This window comes from Castanea sativa, chromosome 2, assembly GCF_040712315.1.
Source record: "Castanea sativa cultivar Marrone di Chiusa Pesio chromosome 2, ASM4071231v1".
Taxonomy (NCBI): domain Eukaryota; kingdom Viridiplantae; phylum Streptophyta; class Magnoliopsida; order Fagales; family Fagaceae; genus Castanea; species Castanea sativa.
The window spans coordinates 1,998,621-2,016,408 of NC_134014.1; the positions used below are offsets into that span (position 1 = coordinate 1,998,621).

At 33.7% G+C, this 17,788-nt stretch overlaps 2 protein-coding genes and 1 pseudogene across 2 annotated transcripts; 1 reads left to right on the forward strand and 2 right to left on the reverse strand.

Moving 5' to 3' along the window:
- The first annotated feature begins 2,421 nt into the window (after positions 1 to 2,421).
- Positions 2,422 to 3,359, forward strand: LOC142624281 (uncharacterized; annotated as a pseudogene).
- A 2,111-nt stretch (positions 3,360 to 5,470) lies between these two features.
- On the reverse strand, positions 5,471 to 6,726 carry LOC142623973 (uncharacterized). Its single transcript, XM_075797463.1, has one exon. The coding sequence runs from the start codon at positions 6,117 to 6,119 to the stop codon at positions 5,586 to 5,588; it is 534 nt and encodes a 177-aa protein (XP_075653578.1). The 5' UTR covers positions 6,120 to 6,726; the 3' UTR covers positions 5,471 to 5,585.
- Positions 6,727 to 7,850: 1,124 nt separating this feature from the next.
- On the reverse strand, positions 7,851 to 11,840 carry LOC142623292 (large ribosomal subunit protein uL14mz-like). The gene is made up of 4 exons (XM_075796685.1): positions 11,667 to 11,840; positions 11,459 to 11,514; positions 9,429 to 9,520; positions 7,851 to 8,457 (listed from the first exon to the last, which is right to left on the reverse strand). The coding sequence occupies exons 2-4, from the start codon at positions 11,490 to 11,492 to the stop codon at positions 8,083 to 8,085; spliced, it is 501 nt and encodes a 166-aa protein (XP_075652800.1). The 5' UTR covers positions 11,493 to 11,514; positions 11,667 to 11,840; the 3' UTR covers positions 7,851 to 8,082.
- Positions 11,841 to 17,788: the final 5,948 nt, after the last annotated feature.

The window sequence follows — 17,788 nt, forward strand, 5'->3', positions numbered from 1 at the left end:
TATTAAATAAAAGAATCCAACAACCTAAAAATTTCATCTCAAATGTCAGAGCTCTAATCCACCAAAAATTAAAATATCCTCAAAAAATTCTACAATACAATGTTTAATATCATAAAAATAAAAATAAAATCTTCAGTCCCACAAAATAATTTGTAACTGCTGACTTCCAGGAATCTCTACTCCAATAATCTATCTAATGTATCTGTAAGGGGAAATAAAGGGGAGTGAGATAATTCAATAAGTGGAATTCACTAACATTGGGGTGTGGGAACAACCTTTAAAAAATAATTCTTACAAACAATTCATTACTCATACCTCATCAATATTTTATCATTAAACATTTCATATAAAAGAAATAATAATCTTTATATAGTGAGCCATTATAGTGTGTATATATATATATATATATATCGATACCATCACAAACACAATTTTCTAGGTTTTACTCGTGGTCAACGTTTACACCCCATTGACAGGGTTGTGCTATCCCATTTTCTAGGACTGGAACCTCCTTTTCATTCCCTTTCTTAAGGATGGTTCCTTTGGAACCTAAAAGTGCACTCCCTTGCTAAGGAGTTTCATTTTTGGATCCTCAATAGTATACTACCTTGCTAAGGAGCTACCAAATGTGCACCGTCTCCTTTTCTGGGACCGTCCCTTGCTAAAGACTAGCTGCAGTATAATTGTTCATTGCTAAAGACTAACACAATACTAAGCTTTTTAATCACTACTTGCCATAGGTTTTCAAAACATATTCAAGACGCTCACATATATAATCTATTCATAATTCTCAAAATATAAATATATATTCACACATACAAGTTGAAATAAATTTAGGTTGTCCCACATGTTTTTCATAAAATGAATATTCAACGTGCATATCAAGCATTTATAAAGTATCAATTTATATATAATATCAACATATTTATTTGATATAGAATAGTTTAATAATCAAACACTGTTTTGGGAAAACTCCCAAAATTAGCAAATACCACTTACCTCTTAGTTGCAAAAATAAAGGAAATCAACTTCCCTTGAATCACAACAAATCTATAGAATTAGAACCTACCAACACCAAAAATAAGTTCATCAATACACAATTTCCCACTTAAAAATCTATTTTCACACTTAAACGGTTTTATCCTAGACAAAATTGTTATATCCAAAATCATCTATTTATTCACTTAACTATCCAATTTAATATTGGAAGCCACATATAGCCTTAATTTATCCATCTAGTTGCTTAGCATTTCCACTTGATGCTGCTAGTTATTGGCTCTAATATTATATATATACATCAAGTGGGATATCTATTGACCCTAACATTATATATATATATATATATATTCAATCTAACATGGCTCCCACGTACAAGCCTTAATTCATTCATCTAGTTGCCTATTCCCCCATTAAAACTGCTGGACAAATTTTAGAAAACAATAAAAGGGTGATAGTTGATTTGGTTAACCATGGAGGCTATGTGTAAAAACATATTAACACAAGCACCCTTATCCCTTTAACATAGTCACAAAGTCCAAGCCTATTACTCCATTTGTTCAATTTCAAAGTCTATGGTGACCATACGGCTATATATATACAATTCCTACTACAATAATCATCATGGTCTGCTAGAGAAGCCAAAACTCCATTTTAAAAGCTTTAAATCTTCATAGTAAAAAATTATTATACATATATCTATTCAATCAAATATAGGAAGCCATATAGAAGCCTTAACTATCAGTCTAGTAGCCTATAATTCCCATGATGCCGTTGGACTTGTTTTAGCTTATAACAAAAAGGTGATGGTTGATTCAGTCAACAATGGAGGCTGCACCCTTTTCTATTAGTATAGAGATAGTCTAGATTCATAACAATTTCTACCTATGACTATTCCAACTTCTTAAATCTAGAGCATTAGAAAATCATACCTGTAGACTCCAACTCAACACCACAGTGAAGAAAGCAGAGTTCAATAGTCGGCTAAAGAAAAAGGAAATAAACGTGTGACCAAAGAGGAAGAAAGCTAGGGTTTTATTTATTTAATTTGTTTTTAAAGCTTAACAAGGCCCATATATATATATAATTATGTCACCTCACTTGAGCTTCATATTCCAAAGTATATGTCTCACTTTTAATATCTTAGGCCCAAATCAATTTAATTGTAAGCCTCTTTTATAATTTAAGTATAATAATTAAATTGGTATAAAAAAATACGGGGTGTTACATATTTGGCTATTTGAAAACCCACAAATTCTTAACATTTAATTCTTGACTTTTGTATCATAATAAACAATTTGGAAGATGACTCAATAGCTGAATTCTAATTAATAGTAGAGAGATTCCTAGTTTGTCACTAAAGGGCAAAGCTTGGGTCAAGTGCATTGAATTCAAAACAATACGGACACGTGCCAAATTTTAGACATGGTGCTTGCATCATATGGGTCTAGTGCTCTAGTGCACTTGACGCAAGTTGTGTCTATCACTAAAAAGAGTTGTGTGAAGTGTTGGCCAATTATAGTACAAGCCATGTGACGTGTGGTTGTAACGGATAACATTATTGTACTAGTTTGTGCATACAAGAAGATCTTCAGAGCCTTTGCTAATTGCTAGTATCATAAAAGGATACAGGTATGAAGTGAAAGAGCAGAACATGGGCTCTCTCTTTCCTTAATTATGTTAAACTTGTTTGAATTAAAGCTATAATTTTTGTGTTTTGGTTCCCTAATTCATGTAGCTCCTTTTAACTTGTAGTTCTAATTCTTGGTCTTCATAAGTTATAACCTGTTTTTTTCTTCCTAAATATTTAGCAATCATTTTAGTGGTTCGGAGTTAGCTACAAGAACAATGCATATAGATTAATATAATCAGATAGAAATCAACCAATGCCCCTATCAATTTTCTGATGTGGATGAATTTATGGAATTGGCATGCGATGATCAAGTCATTTGCACTAGCAGACTAAGGTACTACACTTCAAGAAAAGATGCACTTGATTATTTAAGGAAATTTCAATTCCTCACTCATGCTACAGAGCCATATGTTTGGAGGACCATCCAATTGGATTCATGTGTCAAACCAGGGTCTGACTATGAGATTGTAGAGGGCAAATCAGCTATGGTCTTGGAGCAAAGTATTGGAACAAAGGTATAACCACAGTGGCAGTGAAATTGGTTATTTCTAGTGTGTTTGAAGAGTTTCCGGATATGGAAAGATTGGAAGGCTTTGTTAATGTGGATATTAAGGCCTCACAAAGGGTTTTGGAAAAGGCTGGGTTTGAAAAGGAATGTCTACTTAGGTAATATGTCATTGTCCATGGGAAGACGATTGATGTCATTATGTATAGCTTTTTAAAAAACTGACCAAGTAATTAATTGAAGGGGTTCTTTTCTTTTAATTCTCATCTCTCTCTCTCTCTCTCTCTCTTGGGTGTTGCCAATTGGTTTATTGATATTTGATCTATTGTTAATAAGGTTGGCCTATCAGTTTCTGTCAATGAGTTGAAGTCACTCACTGGAACGAGATCATGCGTATATTCAATGTATGAACTAATTATGCAGCAACAAAAAGTGGTATTATGTCACCATCTGTTTAGCAAATCAGTATTTTTTTCTTTTCCCCGTAAACTATGCCATTCTTGTCGATTTCCTTTCCCCCTTTTTAGAGTTCAGTGCCTTATTAACTAATATAAATAGATATAATAGGTATAATGATTTGGTTAGGTAAAAATGATGCAGAAAGTTGCGAGTGTGATTAGGAGCCATTAGGCAAAGACCAAGCACAACAGTACTGAAAGTTGCAGTTGCTTGTATATGATATGTGTATATTATATGGTCTATTGCATGGCACTGAATTCTGTGGTAGGGAATAACATTTTCTATACAAAATCGTGCATTTTCTTACAAATTAATTGTTGTGGATATAAAATTTGTAATCCCAAGAATATTCTACATGACAAGAAACAACATTCATAGCATGCATTTGAATTAGATTTTTTAATAATGTCTTCTGCTACTGGGTGCCTTAAGATTCATAAAATCACATACAAATTAAAACAACAGTAACTGTGAACACATACTCAGCCCTGGGGATCAGCAAAAATAAGACTAGACATCACCATGTCTCTAGTCTTCCCCTTCAAAACCATATACTTCCTTAGAATACCTTCCCTCTGGAACCCAGCCTTTTCTAACACCCTCTGGGACCCCACATTTTCAACAAGAACTAGAGCTTGAAGTCTCTCCAAGTGTGGCTACTCACTAAATATAGTATTAGCCACTAGCTTAACTGCTTTAGGTGCAATTCCTTTGCCCCAGTACTTGTAGCCCAAAGCATAGCCAAGTTCACCTCTGCACTCATCATTGGGGCAGAGGTATAACCCTCAATGGTTGTGAAAATGGTTATTTCTAGTGTGTTTGAAGAGTTTCTAGGTATGGAAAGATTGGAAAGCTTTGTTAATGTGGATATTAGGGCCTCACAAAGGGTTTTGGAGAAAGTTGGGTTTCAAAAGGAAGGTGAACTTAGGAAATATGTCATTGTAATTGGGAAGACTATTGATGTTATTTTGTGTTGCAAATTTGGGTTGCAAATTTGTTTTTCAATTTAGTTCTTTTATTTGATCTATTGAAAAAGAGGATACATATATTCAACATATGAAATAATTATTGTACATGCGACGACAATAACTACTGGTATCATGACATGAGCAAATCTGTTTTTCTTTTTCTTTTTCTTTTTTGTCAGTAAATCAGCAAACTTAAATTAAGCCATTCTTGTCAATTTCTGTTTCCCTTTTTAGAGTTATGTGCCCCATGTATATAGATATATAATTGGTATAATGATTTAGTTAGGTACAAATGAGGCAGAAAGTTAATTGTGTGATTAGGATTCTATCCCACCTTGGAAAAGCTGGCCATAAGGAGCCAAAGACAAGGCCCAATACAAGATAAACTCAGTTCCTTTGCACTCCATAATATAAGTAATTACCCTTCTTAGTCTTTTTGATCTGACTTCAAGTGTGTGGTATATGTTCTTTCTCATCATGGATATTTGGCACCTAATAATAGTAAAATAATATGTATGTTAGTTAAGAAGATTTACATGATGTTAAATTTTTAAGGGGAGGGTCCATTGCAGTTGCTTTGCACTACTGGAAAGACTTGCAGCAGGGACCGAATCTTTGAGACCCCATTACCATTACATATTGTCATTTTGTGGGTTTCAAGTTTCAACTGTCATTCATGCCTGAGAGGCATATTATATGTGCATTTTATATGGTATATGTATTCTGTACTTCAACCAGTACAAATTTTATATTCTAGATGGCCTGGCACTGAACAAATTTCCTGTGTTCGATTAATCTGCTGCTATCTTATGGAAAGATTGCAGTAGGAATAACATTTTTTAAGAAAACAAATATTATATGTTATGGATATAAAGTTTTATAATCTCAAGAATGTTCTATATGACAAGAGAGAACATTCAAAGCATTTGAATAGAATATTAATCAATGTTTCCTGCTAGTGGGTGGCTTAAGATTCACAAATCACATCCAAATTAAAACAAAAACAAAAACTTTGAACAAATAGTCAGCTCTTGGGATCAGAAGAAAGAAGACTAAACATCACCAGGTCTCTAGTTCTCCCCTTCAAAAGCATATACTTCCTTAGAACACCTTCCCTCTGGAACCCAGCCTTCTCTAGCACCCTTTGGGAGCCCGGATTTTCCACATCAACTATAGCTTCAAGCCTTTCCAAGTGTGGCCATTCAGCAAATATAGTATTAGCCACCTGCTTAACTGCTTTAGTTGCAATCCCTCTGCCCCAGTACTTGGAGCCCAAAACATAGCCAAGTTCACCTCTACACCTATCATTGCCTGAATTTTTGGTCACTGAAATGGCACCAATGGGCTGGCCATTAAGGCAAATTGCCCTGAACCATGGGTGAGGAATAACTTTGGCATTGATAAAGTTGATTGCATCTTCTTTGTTAGTGTAAGGTTCCCATGAGCAAAAGCGAGTCACTTTTTCATCTGTAGCCCACACCATGAAATCATCTATGTCAGAAAGCTCCAATGGCCGAAGAGTGATCTCACCTGTGAATTCATTTCCACCTCCTTCCATTGGTGCTTCTTGATGATAATGATTATGTAGCAGGGGTTTGTATGAATTTTGAGCCTAGCTGACAGGACTATGTAAAAAAGCAGGTACAAAGGAAAGAGTAAAGACTCACTTGGAAAGTGTCAAGGGTGTTGGCCTTTTATACAAGAGAATCCACAAGAAGTTGCCTGGAAGCAGAGGTTATTCAAGTCAATCCACTAAACCAATTCTGCATTACTTGGAGTGACGACCAAGTTGTGGTTTGTATTCACTAGAAAGTTAACCTGATGCTGCTTGCTATAATAGCCGTCTTTGTTGACTACTTTCCATAACAAGAAGTTCAGGTGACAACAACGCATATTAATGCATTTCAGAGAAATTACAAATGGTATGTTGTCTATATCCCACTAGTGTGAATCCTCATCGATTAGGTCTAACCCAATTGACAATGAGAGGATTCGCACTTGACCATCTTATGAGACCATTGTCTCGTTGCATCTAGTCTCACATACATGTGATTCACACTCTAGGGGGTTTGCACTTGGAGTGGTGAGCAAGTTGTAGTTTATTTAATTGCAAATACATATATAATGCTTCTCATGGCGACCTTATTGACTACTATATCAAAGTCACTTCTTGTTCTTTTCGGGCCATTCACAATCAATGACATGGAGACCGTGAATTTGCATGATGTTATGCTCTTTTCCTTTGAAAATAAATAACAACCTTCGTGTTTTTCAACAAGACTCATGTGACCATACTGTCTTTAGAGTTGCAAATATGAGACATTATATACTTCTTGGTATCTAACAGCAAGTACTAAATTTCGACCAGCCCATGTTATTTGAAGAAAGTGTACAGCTCTGAGTGATCGAGAAAAATTATGGTAATTTTATAGAGTTAAAGCACTGGATATATACAGGTCACAAATCACAATAAGCACACTGCTGATTACACCGTGATAAGTTCAATGAGTAGCAAATTAGTAGTCTAGTTGGAATGTTTTGATAGGACACAATTATCTAAAATGATAATTTAATTATGGCCAAAAGTTTTGTAGCTTAATTGGCATCTTCTAGTATTTCAAACAAAATCGTATAAGGTTCAAATCTCCTCTCTCCTATTATATCTCTCAATGATTAATTGATTATATTGTGATGGAGTAGAAGTGTGCACATGCGATATGTGCGGTTATAACAAAATAGCAAATGATTGAAGGAAAGAAACTTTAGTATATTTTCCTAGCAATGAGAAAATCAATAAATCAATGAAAGCATAAAGGGTAGGGTTCACAATTTCTGTTTACCTTTGATTGAATGGTATCAAAGCATTCCTTTCAATGCTCTAAAAATTCCAGATCTCATATGGTAGTGGAACAATCAAAAAGAAGTGAGAAAGAAAAGATAACTCAGGAAAAATACAGTATGTTTTCATTCTTCTTGGTCTGGTTGTAGTAGCATATTAAAATTAGAAGAAGAAGAAGGGAAAAAACAAAAAAGTCATTTTTCTTAGTGATATGTTTACACACCTACAAAGTAGGTTTTACTGCCTCTTGGGTTGTTAGTTGTTACTATAAATTAGGGTGTGAGAGTTGACTCGGTAAGCATACAAAGCTTTTTTATTTTCTTTTAGTTCTTTAACCGTATTATTTGACTTTCTATTGGTTGGTCTATCTTATGATGATAATTAGGGAGGTTAGAAATATGAGACCAAGTGAGGAATCCCCATTCTATAGCAGCGTAGATAATACTCGAATTGAGCTAACTAATGGCAGCAATATAAGCATTCCTTATTTGAATATTACAGGTCATTCTATTACCTCACTACTTGAAAATTGATGGGATAAAAGACATTCCCTTCGGGTTTTTTTCCCCTCTCAGAAAGAAGTGCTTACAAATTGAAATAAATTTCTAGAGTCTAACAAAGCATATGCTAGATCTATTATACTATGCCTATAGCTGTCACTCATGTACCTGGAGTCCCTACTTTAGGCAATATGCTCCGCCAAAGTAAGAATCTTGACATGCTTTTTCTTCCTTAGCTCATGAGGGACGGGCCCAAAAACTCTTGTCCCAATTGGTTGCCCTTGCTTGTCAACAAGCACCACAGCATTGTCATCAAACTTAACCTCACTGCCATCACAGCGGCCACGTTGCATGGCAGCACGCACAACCACACCATATACAACCTTTCCTTTCTTGACTTTTCCATTTGGATGGGCTTCCTTGACTGATGCAACTATTGTGTCTCCCAATCTTGCACCTTTCTTCCCCTTTAAAGCTTGTATGCACATCACCTTTTTTGCCCCCGAGTTGTCCACAACTTTGAGAACGGTCCTCATCTGAATGAAAGTCCTTTGTTGCTGTAAAATTGCAAGAACATACTGAGGTAAAATCCAGAGGAGATAAAAACAGTGGACCTTTATATATTGATTAAGCAAAATGGATTAAACATTGCTTAAAATAATATGCATTGTTTTACAACAAGGTATCAGATTATCAGGGTTTCTTTTGATCTTTCAAATAAAATGTAGGCACTAGGCAATATTTAGGACATCCTTATAGCCTTTTAAAGGGCTAAAACAATTCTTCCTTTCAAAGCAAAGTAAGATGCTATTGGTCTCTAGACAAGTAAAATGTATAACCAACCTACTACCTTACAAGAGGAAGGGAGAAAGCAGACATCTAGATATGGACTAACATTATTTGGCTACCACTTGGGGCAGATGTAATGAGAACCAAACTTAATATAGGCTTGATCAGAAATATATTTTCAACCCCCCTCAAATACCACCTTGAATTCAGAAAATCCAGGCAGGTTTCCTGTTCTGACTCTGGATGTGAATATATCTACCCAGACTCCCAGAGGAATAAACTTGTCTGGCCTACTGAGAATCAAAAGGTTCAATTCATGTATCTCATATATTTTGACAGAATATTTTCAAAAGATATCACAGGTAAAAATAAATTAAGCAAACTGACAGAAACCAGATAATTATGCCTCTTCTACTATAACCATGCCCAGGTAGGATTGCCACTGCTAGTCACCCCCCTTACCCTTTTTCAGTCTGCTAAAAAAAAGCATAATCATGACTCTTCGTCATAATTAGCCCATCAAAAGCTGCTCTTCGGTCCATCTCATTTTGCCTATATTATGCACAGTACTGTTCAAGATTACAAAGAAATTACTTCCATTTATCAACCATCCAAACAATACAAGATCTCAAAGAATACTGCATGAGAACCAAAAGAAAATTTTCTATAATTATAACTATAAAAGTAATATTTAAGTAAATAAAAAATAAAAACTACAACAGTGGAGGAAAACACTGACCTGAAATAAGGGATTGCCGCATGTTATCTCATGTGATGTGCTAAGTAAACCAGAAAAGTTGTTGCCGAGGCCCCCTAGCAATTGACGGCCCACTGGTAGTTTTTTCCCCCAATGCATTGAATAAGATGCAGTGAGCCAACCAGATAAAAAATTCAGAGTCCAAAAACAATAAATTTTTCTTCATAGGATGAAATGCAGTTTCCACATATTCCAAGACATGCATCACACAAATATGGATTGTGCAAACATAGCATAGACAGGAAAGAAAGAACAAGGCAAGAAACTTAATTAATCCAAACTTGGCATGGTTCACATCCAATCAGCCAATTTACATCAGATACTAAGCAAGGAGAAACCATTCAATTCCCCCCACCAAAAAGAGAGCAGCCCTCCAATGGGGACCACAAATCCACACCAAGTGAACCAATAGTTATTCACCACATAATTAGAAAATCAAGTCAGCAGCATGTCATCCCTTAAAGAAAAGTGTGTCCATGCAAAACCCAAAACTTCTATTATAACAAATGCTCATTGGCATACTTGTTGTGTACGTGTGGTGACTTCAACATGCATGCTCTTAAGCGAAAAACTGGACTTGTTTTATAACCAGAACTTCTGCACATAATAGAGACAGGCATCCTTTTAATCAATCAGTTAGAAACTTTTAAAATCAACTATTTCTTCTGCACCTCATTTTGAATTATCATGAAATCCTAGATAAGTGAACCATTTGTGTAGAAAGCATGATAGGTTATAGCCAAATCAGCTATCTACAAGACATGGTAGTCTATGTGATTAAACCTTCATGAACTCTTTTGTCCCAATAGCGTATAGTTACAAGCTCCAGATCAATTCTTCAAAACCATTCATGTACTAATACAAATAGGCTTTCTAGATTCACACCACAGGACTTTCAACATCCATGGACTATCATTACAACATATGATTATAGAGTACTCCCAAAGAAGCATAGAATTATTAATAGACCTGATGGTATTCGAAATCCAGATTTAACAAGCATACATATCAATTTCTCCCATGTATGCAAACATGAGCAATGCACAAAACTGACTGGTAGGATGTGGGTTATGGTCTGATGTTTTGTGTATACTTCATTCCTCACATTTGCTTTCTTTAAATTTCCTTATTTTTGTGGTAGGGATAAAAAAATTACTAATGGAGGTCATTAAGTTCTTGGATTACGCACTGCAAGAAACATATTAAGAACCAAGACTCTTGTACTCACAAAGGTGACTTTCTAACTCTATATGAGAGCAACTAGGAAGTATTAGTAGTTAATGAAGTCTTGCTGAAGGTTATAATAGTAACTTAGATATCTACCTCTAATTCTCACCAACTTCAAAGTTGCTTGGACACTCCTTCCATTGAAGCAAATTCAATTAAGCACCATTGGTTTCAAACGCATACAGTTGAATCCCATGAATGAAATTTAGCTTTGCCTAAATTACGAAATCTATTCAGCCCAATCTTGAATGAGGCAAACCAATCACGAGTAAGACTCAACTTTCTTATTGGTGGTGAGTAATATAAAGAATGCAAGCGCAAGGACTAGAACCTAAGCTAATTTGTTGAAGATTTACTTAACCTTGTTTTGAGCCTCAGTACTCGCATTCTCAATCTTACTACAAAGTTCAACAACATCAAGATTCAACACTCATTTGATTTCCCAGATCAAGCTCATTTACACACTAAACTCATATCTAAAAAAATGTATCATCCTAATGCATTACCACCCAAACAATCGTAGATTTCACATAAATAATATTTCAACAAGAAGTTATTAGTACTTCTTCCCATACATTAAATCAAGAACTAGTACCAGGAAATGGAACCGCATAACAACCTGTGAACAAGCATTTCAATCAATGCACTCACATATCATACCATATCAATAAAACCCATATGAACTGCATGACTAAAATCTACATTTAAACAAACCAAAGCATCAAAAGGCACAATATAAGAAACTTATGGGCCAAAAATTGAATCTTTAAGTATCAATCACATACCTTTAGACCATTTCGAAGCAAACCCAGAAGCCATCTTTGTACTTATCTATTATTCCCTGTGAATATGAGATTATAATACCATCAAAAGCATTCAATTAAATGATTGCCCATTGAACAAAAAAAAAAAAGTGACAGATTAACAATGACCCAAGTGACCAAACAACCGTAAGAACAAATCCAAAAGAGAATAAGGAGATGGGACAAGCACCTCAAGTAGATCGAATCTCAACCAAGCACTGACCCTTTTGCCACTGAGGTTTTGGGGTTGCGAAGAGAGGAGGGTTTTAGTGAACAGGTGAACTGAAGATAGAAAAGAAGATTTTGTGCTGTAAGTCGTTGAGCTAGTGGGCATGCGTGAGTTACAACATACAAGTCACAAGTCGTTTAGCCCAAAAAATAAATGGCCACTGTTATAAAACATTACCATCAGCTATTCTATAAATATGTCATTTTAACGCATCAAAAAGACTATCTATTATTTTAACCAATCTCTTTTGTCTCCTTTTCACTAATCTCTCTCTCTCTTTGAAACTCACTAGTCACCGCCACCAAATAAATAAAACCTGATCACCACCATCACCTCAAACCCACTACCCACTTTCACCAACAACCAATCACAATATGTATAAAACTCTCCAATGACCACCATGGGAGGAAATAAAAAACCTTAAAAACACGTATGAAACTCACCACCACCGGAGGAAAAAAATTTAGCTGATCTCCTCCTCCATGCCGGTCTCCACTAGTTGATCTCCTCCTACAGCGAGGGTCGATCTCAATAAGAGATGAAAGAGGCGATGGGTTTGGCTTTATGGGTTTGGCCGGTGATGGGTTTGACTTTGTGGGTTTTGCTGCTGATTTTGATTAATGTGATCCGTGAGGTTTTCTGGTGATTGGGTTTGCTGGGATCGATGGGTTTTTCTGGTGATTGGGTTTGGTAGATTTTGTGGTTAAAGATGGTGCTTGTTGGTTTTCGCCGGTGATTTCATGTGTTTTAAATGCCATAATAATTAGAATAAAAAGTATAATCTCAAATTTGAGAACATGCTATTCACAAATTGTAAAATTTATATATATATATATATATATATATATATTTTTGCATTCAAAAAAATTTTTTTTTTTTTCTTCAGGCTAGGCTGCTTTCTTTTAAAGAAAGAATAAAAATTGAATGGAGTTGTAAAAAAAAAAATGAATAAAAATATTAAAGAAATAACATTTAAATGAAATTGTAAAAAAATAAAATGTTTGATGTTTGGTATATTGTAAAATGGGGTATTAAAATTATAAAAATAGTGTTTTGAAATTGTAAATGCTAAAATTTTTACAATTGTTGATGAGAATGCTCAATGTATCTGTAAGCTTAATTTTGTGAGATTTAAAACATCTGATGATAGTGAGTTTTTGATATTTGGTGTGTCAAATGCCAAATATTTGACATTTGGCAACTTATGAGTTATTGGACTATTTTAGAAAAGTTTTAATACTATTTTTATGAAAAATATAAAAATTTGTAAAAAAAAAAAATTAGTTGCTTTTTTTCTTTCCCCATAAAATTTTTTAAAATTTTTTTATAAAATATTGTTAGGGCATTCATTAGCTTTTTCTTATAATAAATAATCATTACAGTTATTTAAAAATAGTAATAATAATTCTACTATACCACAAGTCATTTAGACAAAAACTGTACTGAAAATAATACAATGGAAAATTTATACTCACTTCAATTGATTCGAAATATAAAAAATGAAAAAAGAATTGTCTCTTTTTGAGTTATTCAATTAAGCATTCTTGGTAAATCGATAAATAAAGAGCTGGTCAGTCTATAACAATAAGGTAACTTTAAAGCCAAAATAGGGGATTGCATGGATTATGTGTGTTTTTTGCTCCGACCAGCTTATTTTTGCTACTATTTATTGGCTCACTACTTTTTTTAATACTATTTATGGGTTTCACTGTACTATTTAAGCAAACTTTTACCTTTATTTATGGTACTTTCAGCAAAAGTTTTCAGTTTTATCAAAATAAACAAATCCCAAACAAACCCTCTATATTGGAAAATCCTAAAGCTGCAAACTATTTTACAAACGTTGTTATAAATTATTGATGAGGTAAATGGTTATTGATAAAGACAAAAATGATATTAGTAGTGGGCTCAAATAAAAATCAATAAGAATTTACCACATCAATAGTATGTAAAAATGTTCTAAAATAGTTTATGACGGCAACATTACTCAAACAAAAATAATTGTGAGTACTAATAATAGTTAGCCATCTATGAAGGGATACAAATTGTGGATGTGGTTAGGCTTCAAGCTTTGATTGAGTTAGAGAACAGGGCTGCATATATACAAATTGTGGATGTGGTTAGGCTTTAAGCTTTGGTTGAGTTAGAGAACAAGGCCTGCATATAGGGTCTTGGACAATATGGATTCCTCAAGATTGATATCTTGACTATTGAGGAAGCAATATCACTAGAAATTAGTAAAAATAAAATTAGGTAGATATGGTCTTGTCTAGTTGTCTTGCATTCTTCTTTTTTAGTTTTTTTAGTGAGGTCCTGTACGATCTTTGAAATTCTCCCTATATATTGGAAAATCCTAAAGCTGCAAACTATTTTACAAACATTGTTATAAATTATTGATGAGGTAAATGGTTATTGATAAGTAAAAAAATGATATTAGCAGTGGGCTCAAATAAAAATCAGTAAGAATTTACCACATTAATAGTATAGAAAAATGTTCTAAAATAGTTTACGACGGTAACATTATTTAAACAAAAATAACTTTGAGTACTGATAATAGCTAGCCATCTATGAAGGGATACAAATTATGGATGTGGTTAGGCTTCAAGCTTTGATTGAGTTAGAGAACATGGCTGCATATATACAAATTGTGGATGTGGTTAGGCTTTAAGCTTTGGTTGAGTTAGAGAACAAGGCCTGCATATAGGGTCTTGGACAATATAGATTCCTCAAGATTGATATCTTGACTATTGAGGAAGCAATATCACTAGAAATTAGTAAAAATAAAATTAGGTAGATATGGTCTTGTCTAGTTGTCTTGCATTCTTCTTTTTTAGTGAGGTCCTGTACGATCTTTGAAATTCTCCCTCTTCCAACAATAGCAGCACCTATGCTTATAGATTATTCTTCCATAACTCAATATTGTATTTGGTACCTGTACTACAGTAATGAACAAAACTGGTTTGTTTTCCAATGTTGTATTATTGGAATTTGGAAAACGACTAATTGTAGCTTGGAATGATAATGGCCAATTTATCTTATACTAAGCAAGTCCAAAATAGCCAGCTCTTTAATGTTTGGACAGGGTTTTTAGTGTTTGAACATCATCATTGATCTGGTTCTTGGAATTGAAATTATTGAATGGCTGATAAACCACATTGTTGTCACATTTTCAGCCTTAACTTAAAAGCCAAATCATGTATTAAAAAGTTAAGGTAAGGTCCACATCCATATAATCCAATTTATATAGGCCTGCTTAATTATTCCAACTGAGCATGGGACCTATCTCTCTCGCACCATTGGAATTTATCTCATTATTAAACTACAAATTGTGGCCTATATCTGCGTCAGTGTGAATATGTCTAAACGGACAATAAATCATAGGTTAATTTTTGTTTTTATGCTAAAAGACAGTAATTTAATATGTCACAGGTGCTTTAGCAAAGCCAAAACAGGATCTTGTTAATTGTTAATATTGTTATGCATTTTGCTTGCCCTATGTCAGTTCAAACTTGGAACCTTTACTCTGGAAGTGTATGTGGGGTTTTGTGGGCACAGATCCAATTATATGGTTCAGACAGACTTTACTATTTGCACTAAGATGGGGGCAAGAAACAGGTTTCTAGAACTTAAGGGTGGAGGGTACCTGCTCTACTCTTTGGCCATGTTGCAAGCTTGTTTAACCAATATTCTGACATACATTAAGTTTGTAATGAGATGTTTTAGACAGTTTAGCTTAGGTTAAGAAATGTAAAACAATATGGTTATAGATTTTTTAGCTCAGCAAGCTGAAACTTAGGATAGTGTATAGGTGTTGTTAGAGGAATGCCCAAGCTTTTAATTTCCATTGTAAACAATAATGTAATTATGTAAATGCTCCTTGATAAATTTGAGGATCCAGTTAACGAGTACTGTAAGGAATAAAATAATGAAGCGTTTAATACAATTGTTTAAATCACTTTTCTATGTTTTTATAACTCATACGTGCACTTATTACTTTTTTCCTATCGATCACATAAATAGTATTCTCGATCTCAATATTTTAGTATATTTAGTGCAACCTTCATTGGTACTCGATACTTAAATATAATATTACTATAATCTTTTAAGCCCCACCTTTATCTAAACCAATAAGTAAATAGGAACATATTAAAATCAAGGAATCGAAATTATTTCCATCCTTATGCAGCAAAACAGGCCATGTCTTTATCTTGAAAAAACCATAACACTACCTAATATGTGACTTGGGGAGCTGTAAAGTCAGGTTGAGATTTGAGGACGTCAAAATCAGATTGCTAAAGGAAGTCCAATTGAATTGAAATTTGGTATCTGAGTTCTCTAATGCGGGACCGCTATTTGGTTCAATTCTAATTGAGATCCAAATATATATGCAAACATAGACCAAGAAAAAGAGTACCCCAGACACTTGTTTGTGCTCCATAAAGTGAAAGAAATTCACAATAAATCTTAATTTTACTAAGCTTTAAAAAAAAAAAATCTTAATTTTGTTGGGAAGAAAAAATAATATGTAGCTAGTTCAGTTTAGGAGTTCCTCTTTATTTTCATTTTTGTTTTGTATTTTTGGGTAAAAATTAATATTCAAATTTCAGATTGAGGGCATCTTGGATTTCCGCAGTTTCTTGGATTCCAAGGAAATCTGAAGGAGCAAAATGAATTTGTTTGTCAGCCAAATAAACTGATTTACTAAGTGAATTTTCCATTAGAGGGGTAAAACATATTAGGTCTTACATAAAATACAATTTGGATTAAATTTGTTGCACAAATTATTTTCCAAATTAAAATCCATGATTAGAAGTTACGATTTCAATTACTTTTAACGGGGTGTGTAAAATAATTTGTGTGTAATAAACACTCCTCATAAAAATTCATCTTGTGGCCATATGACTCACTTTCTTCTCCTTTACAACTGTTTTCTTTTTTATGCTATTACTTTCTTGAAGTTCTTCTAGCTACTTTTTAACAAAATCTGACATATATTTTGGTGATTTATAATTTAAAAAAAAAACGAAAAAAAAAAACCACTATTTAAAAGCTTAAGATCCATTAGAATTATTCATATATTTTTTTTTTAATCCATCAGAATTAAGTTTGTACCACCAAAAGCAGGACCGGGCCTATTTTGCCACATTTAATGGACAAAGGCAAGCACTCAACCACTTGCAAATATTCAATTGCTCATTGACAACAAACTTTGTCTGGATCTAAAAGGGCCTGATCTAGCTAAAATACCTTTCAGCTCCTAGTGAACTATGTGGGCCAAAACCCAATTAATACATGCCAGATAGGGAGCCCACACATAAGAGGATGTGTTCTGTGTTTTTTTTTTTTTTAATTTAATTTTTATAATTTAATAGTTGGAAAATGAAGATTTCAACCACGAATGTTTTTATTGAAAATACTAAAGTAACAACCAATTAAGTTACAAAATCTTTGACATAAAATGATATATTCTTAAAAGTACAATTGCCTCGGATTCAAGTTTGAGAGGATAGAAGTAATTGGGTTTGCAACATGTTCCAAAATTGTTTGGCAAAGATGCAGTCTCTTGGAAAGTGAAGATCTTTACACAACCAAAAAAAAAGTATGAAAAATTGATTTTGGTTGGAAAATTCAAATGTGTAGGTGCATTGAATTTAATTGATCATGAAAAAATAGCATTGTTTAATTTTTTATTAGTCAATATAATATAACCATGTGTTTGAATTTAATTGAGGAACTTAATATTCTACATACGAGGAGCTTAATGGCTTCTAACTTAATCCAATGCGAATAGAATGTTTGGAGCTGGTACAGTATTCCAACTAAATCGATTAAAATCTCAATCCATTCATATACAATACAATATAGGACACAATGATAAAAGCAATTCTTAAAAATTAAGGATAAAACACAGTGAAAATATGATAACTAATTAATAAAATATTTGGGTCAAGAATCAAGATCAAGTTACATTGTAACTTCTTGACACATTGAGAACACACATTCACAGTATCTGGATATGCCTATATCCTACATAAACATGCCAAAAGTTTTAAAGTATCTGTATGCTTCTCGGATTCTAAACA

Excerpts from the sequence above, each read along its gene's own strand:
- LOC142623973 (XM_075797463.1), bottom strand. The coding sequence starts at position 6,119 with ATGGAAGGAGGTGGAAATGAATTCACAGGTGAGATCACTCTTCGGCCA.
- LOC142623292 (XM_075796685.1), bottom strand. The coding sequence starts at position 11,492 with ATGGCTTCTGGGTTTGCTTCGAAATGGTCTAAAG. Across the intron at positions 9,521-11,458 it reads TGCTTCGAAATGGTCTAAAG|TGGGCCGTCAATTGCTAGGG; the intron begins GTATGTGATTGA and ends AAAAACTACCAG. Across the intron at positions 8,458-9,428 it reads GCGGCAATCCCTTATTTCAG|CAACAAAGGACTTTCATTCA; the intron begins GTCAGTGTTTTC and ends GCAATTTTACAG.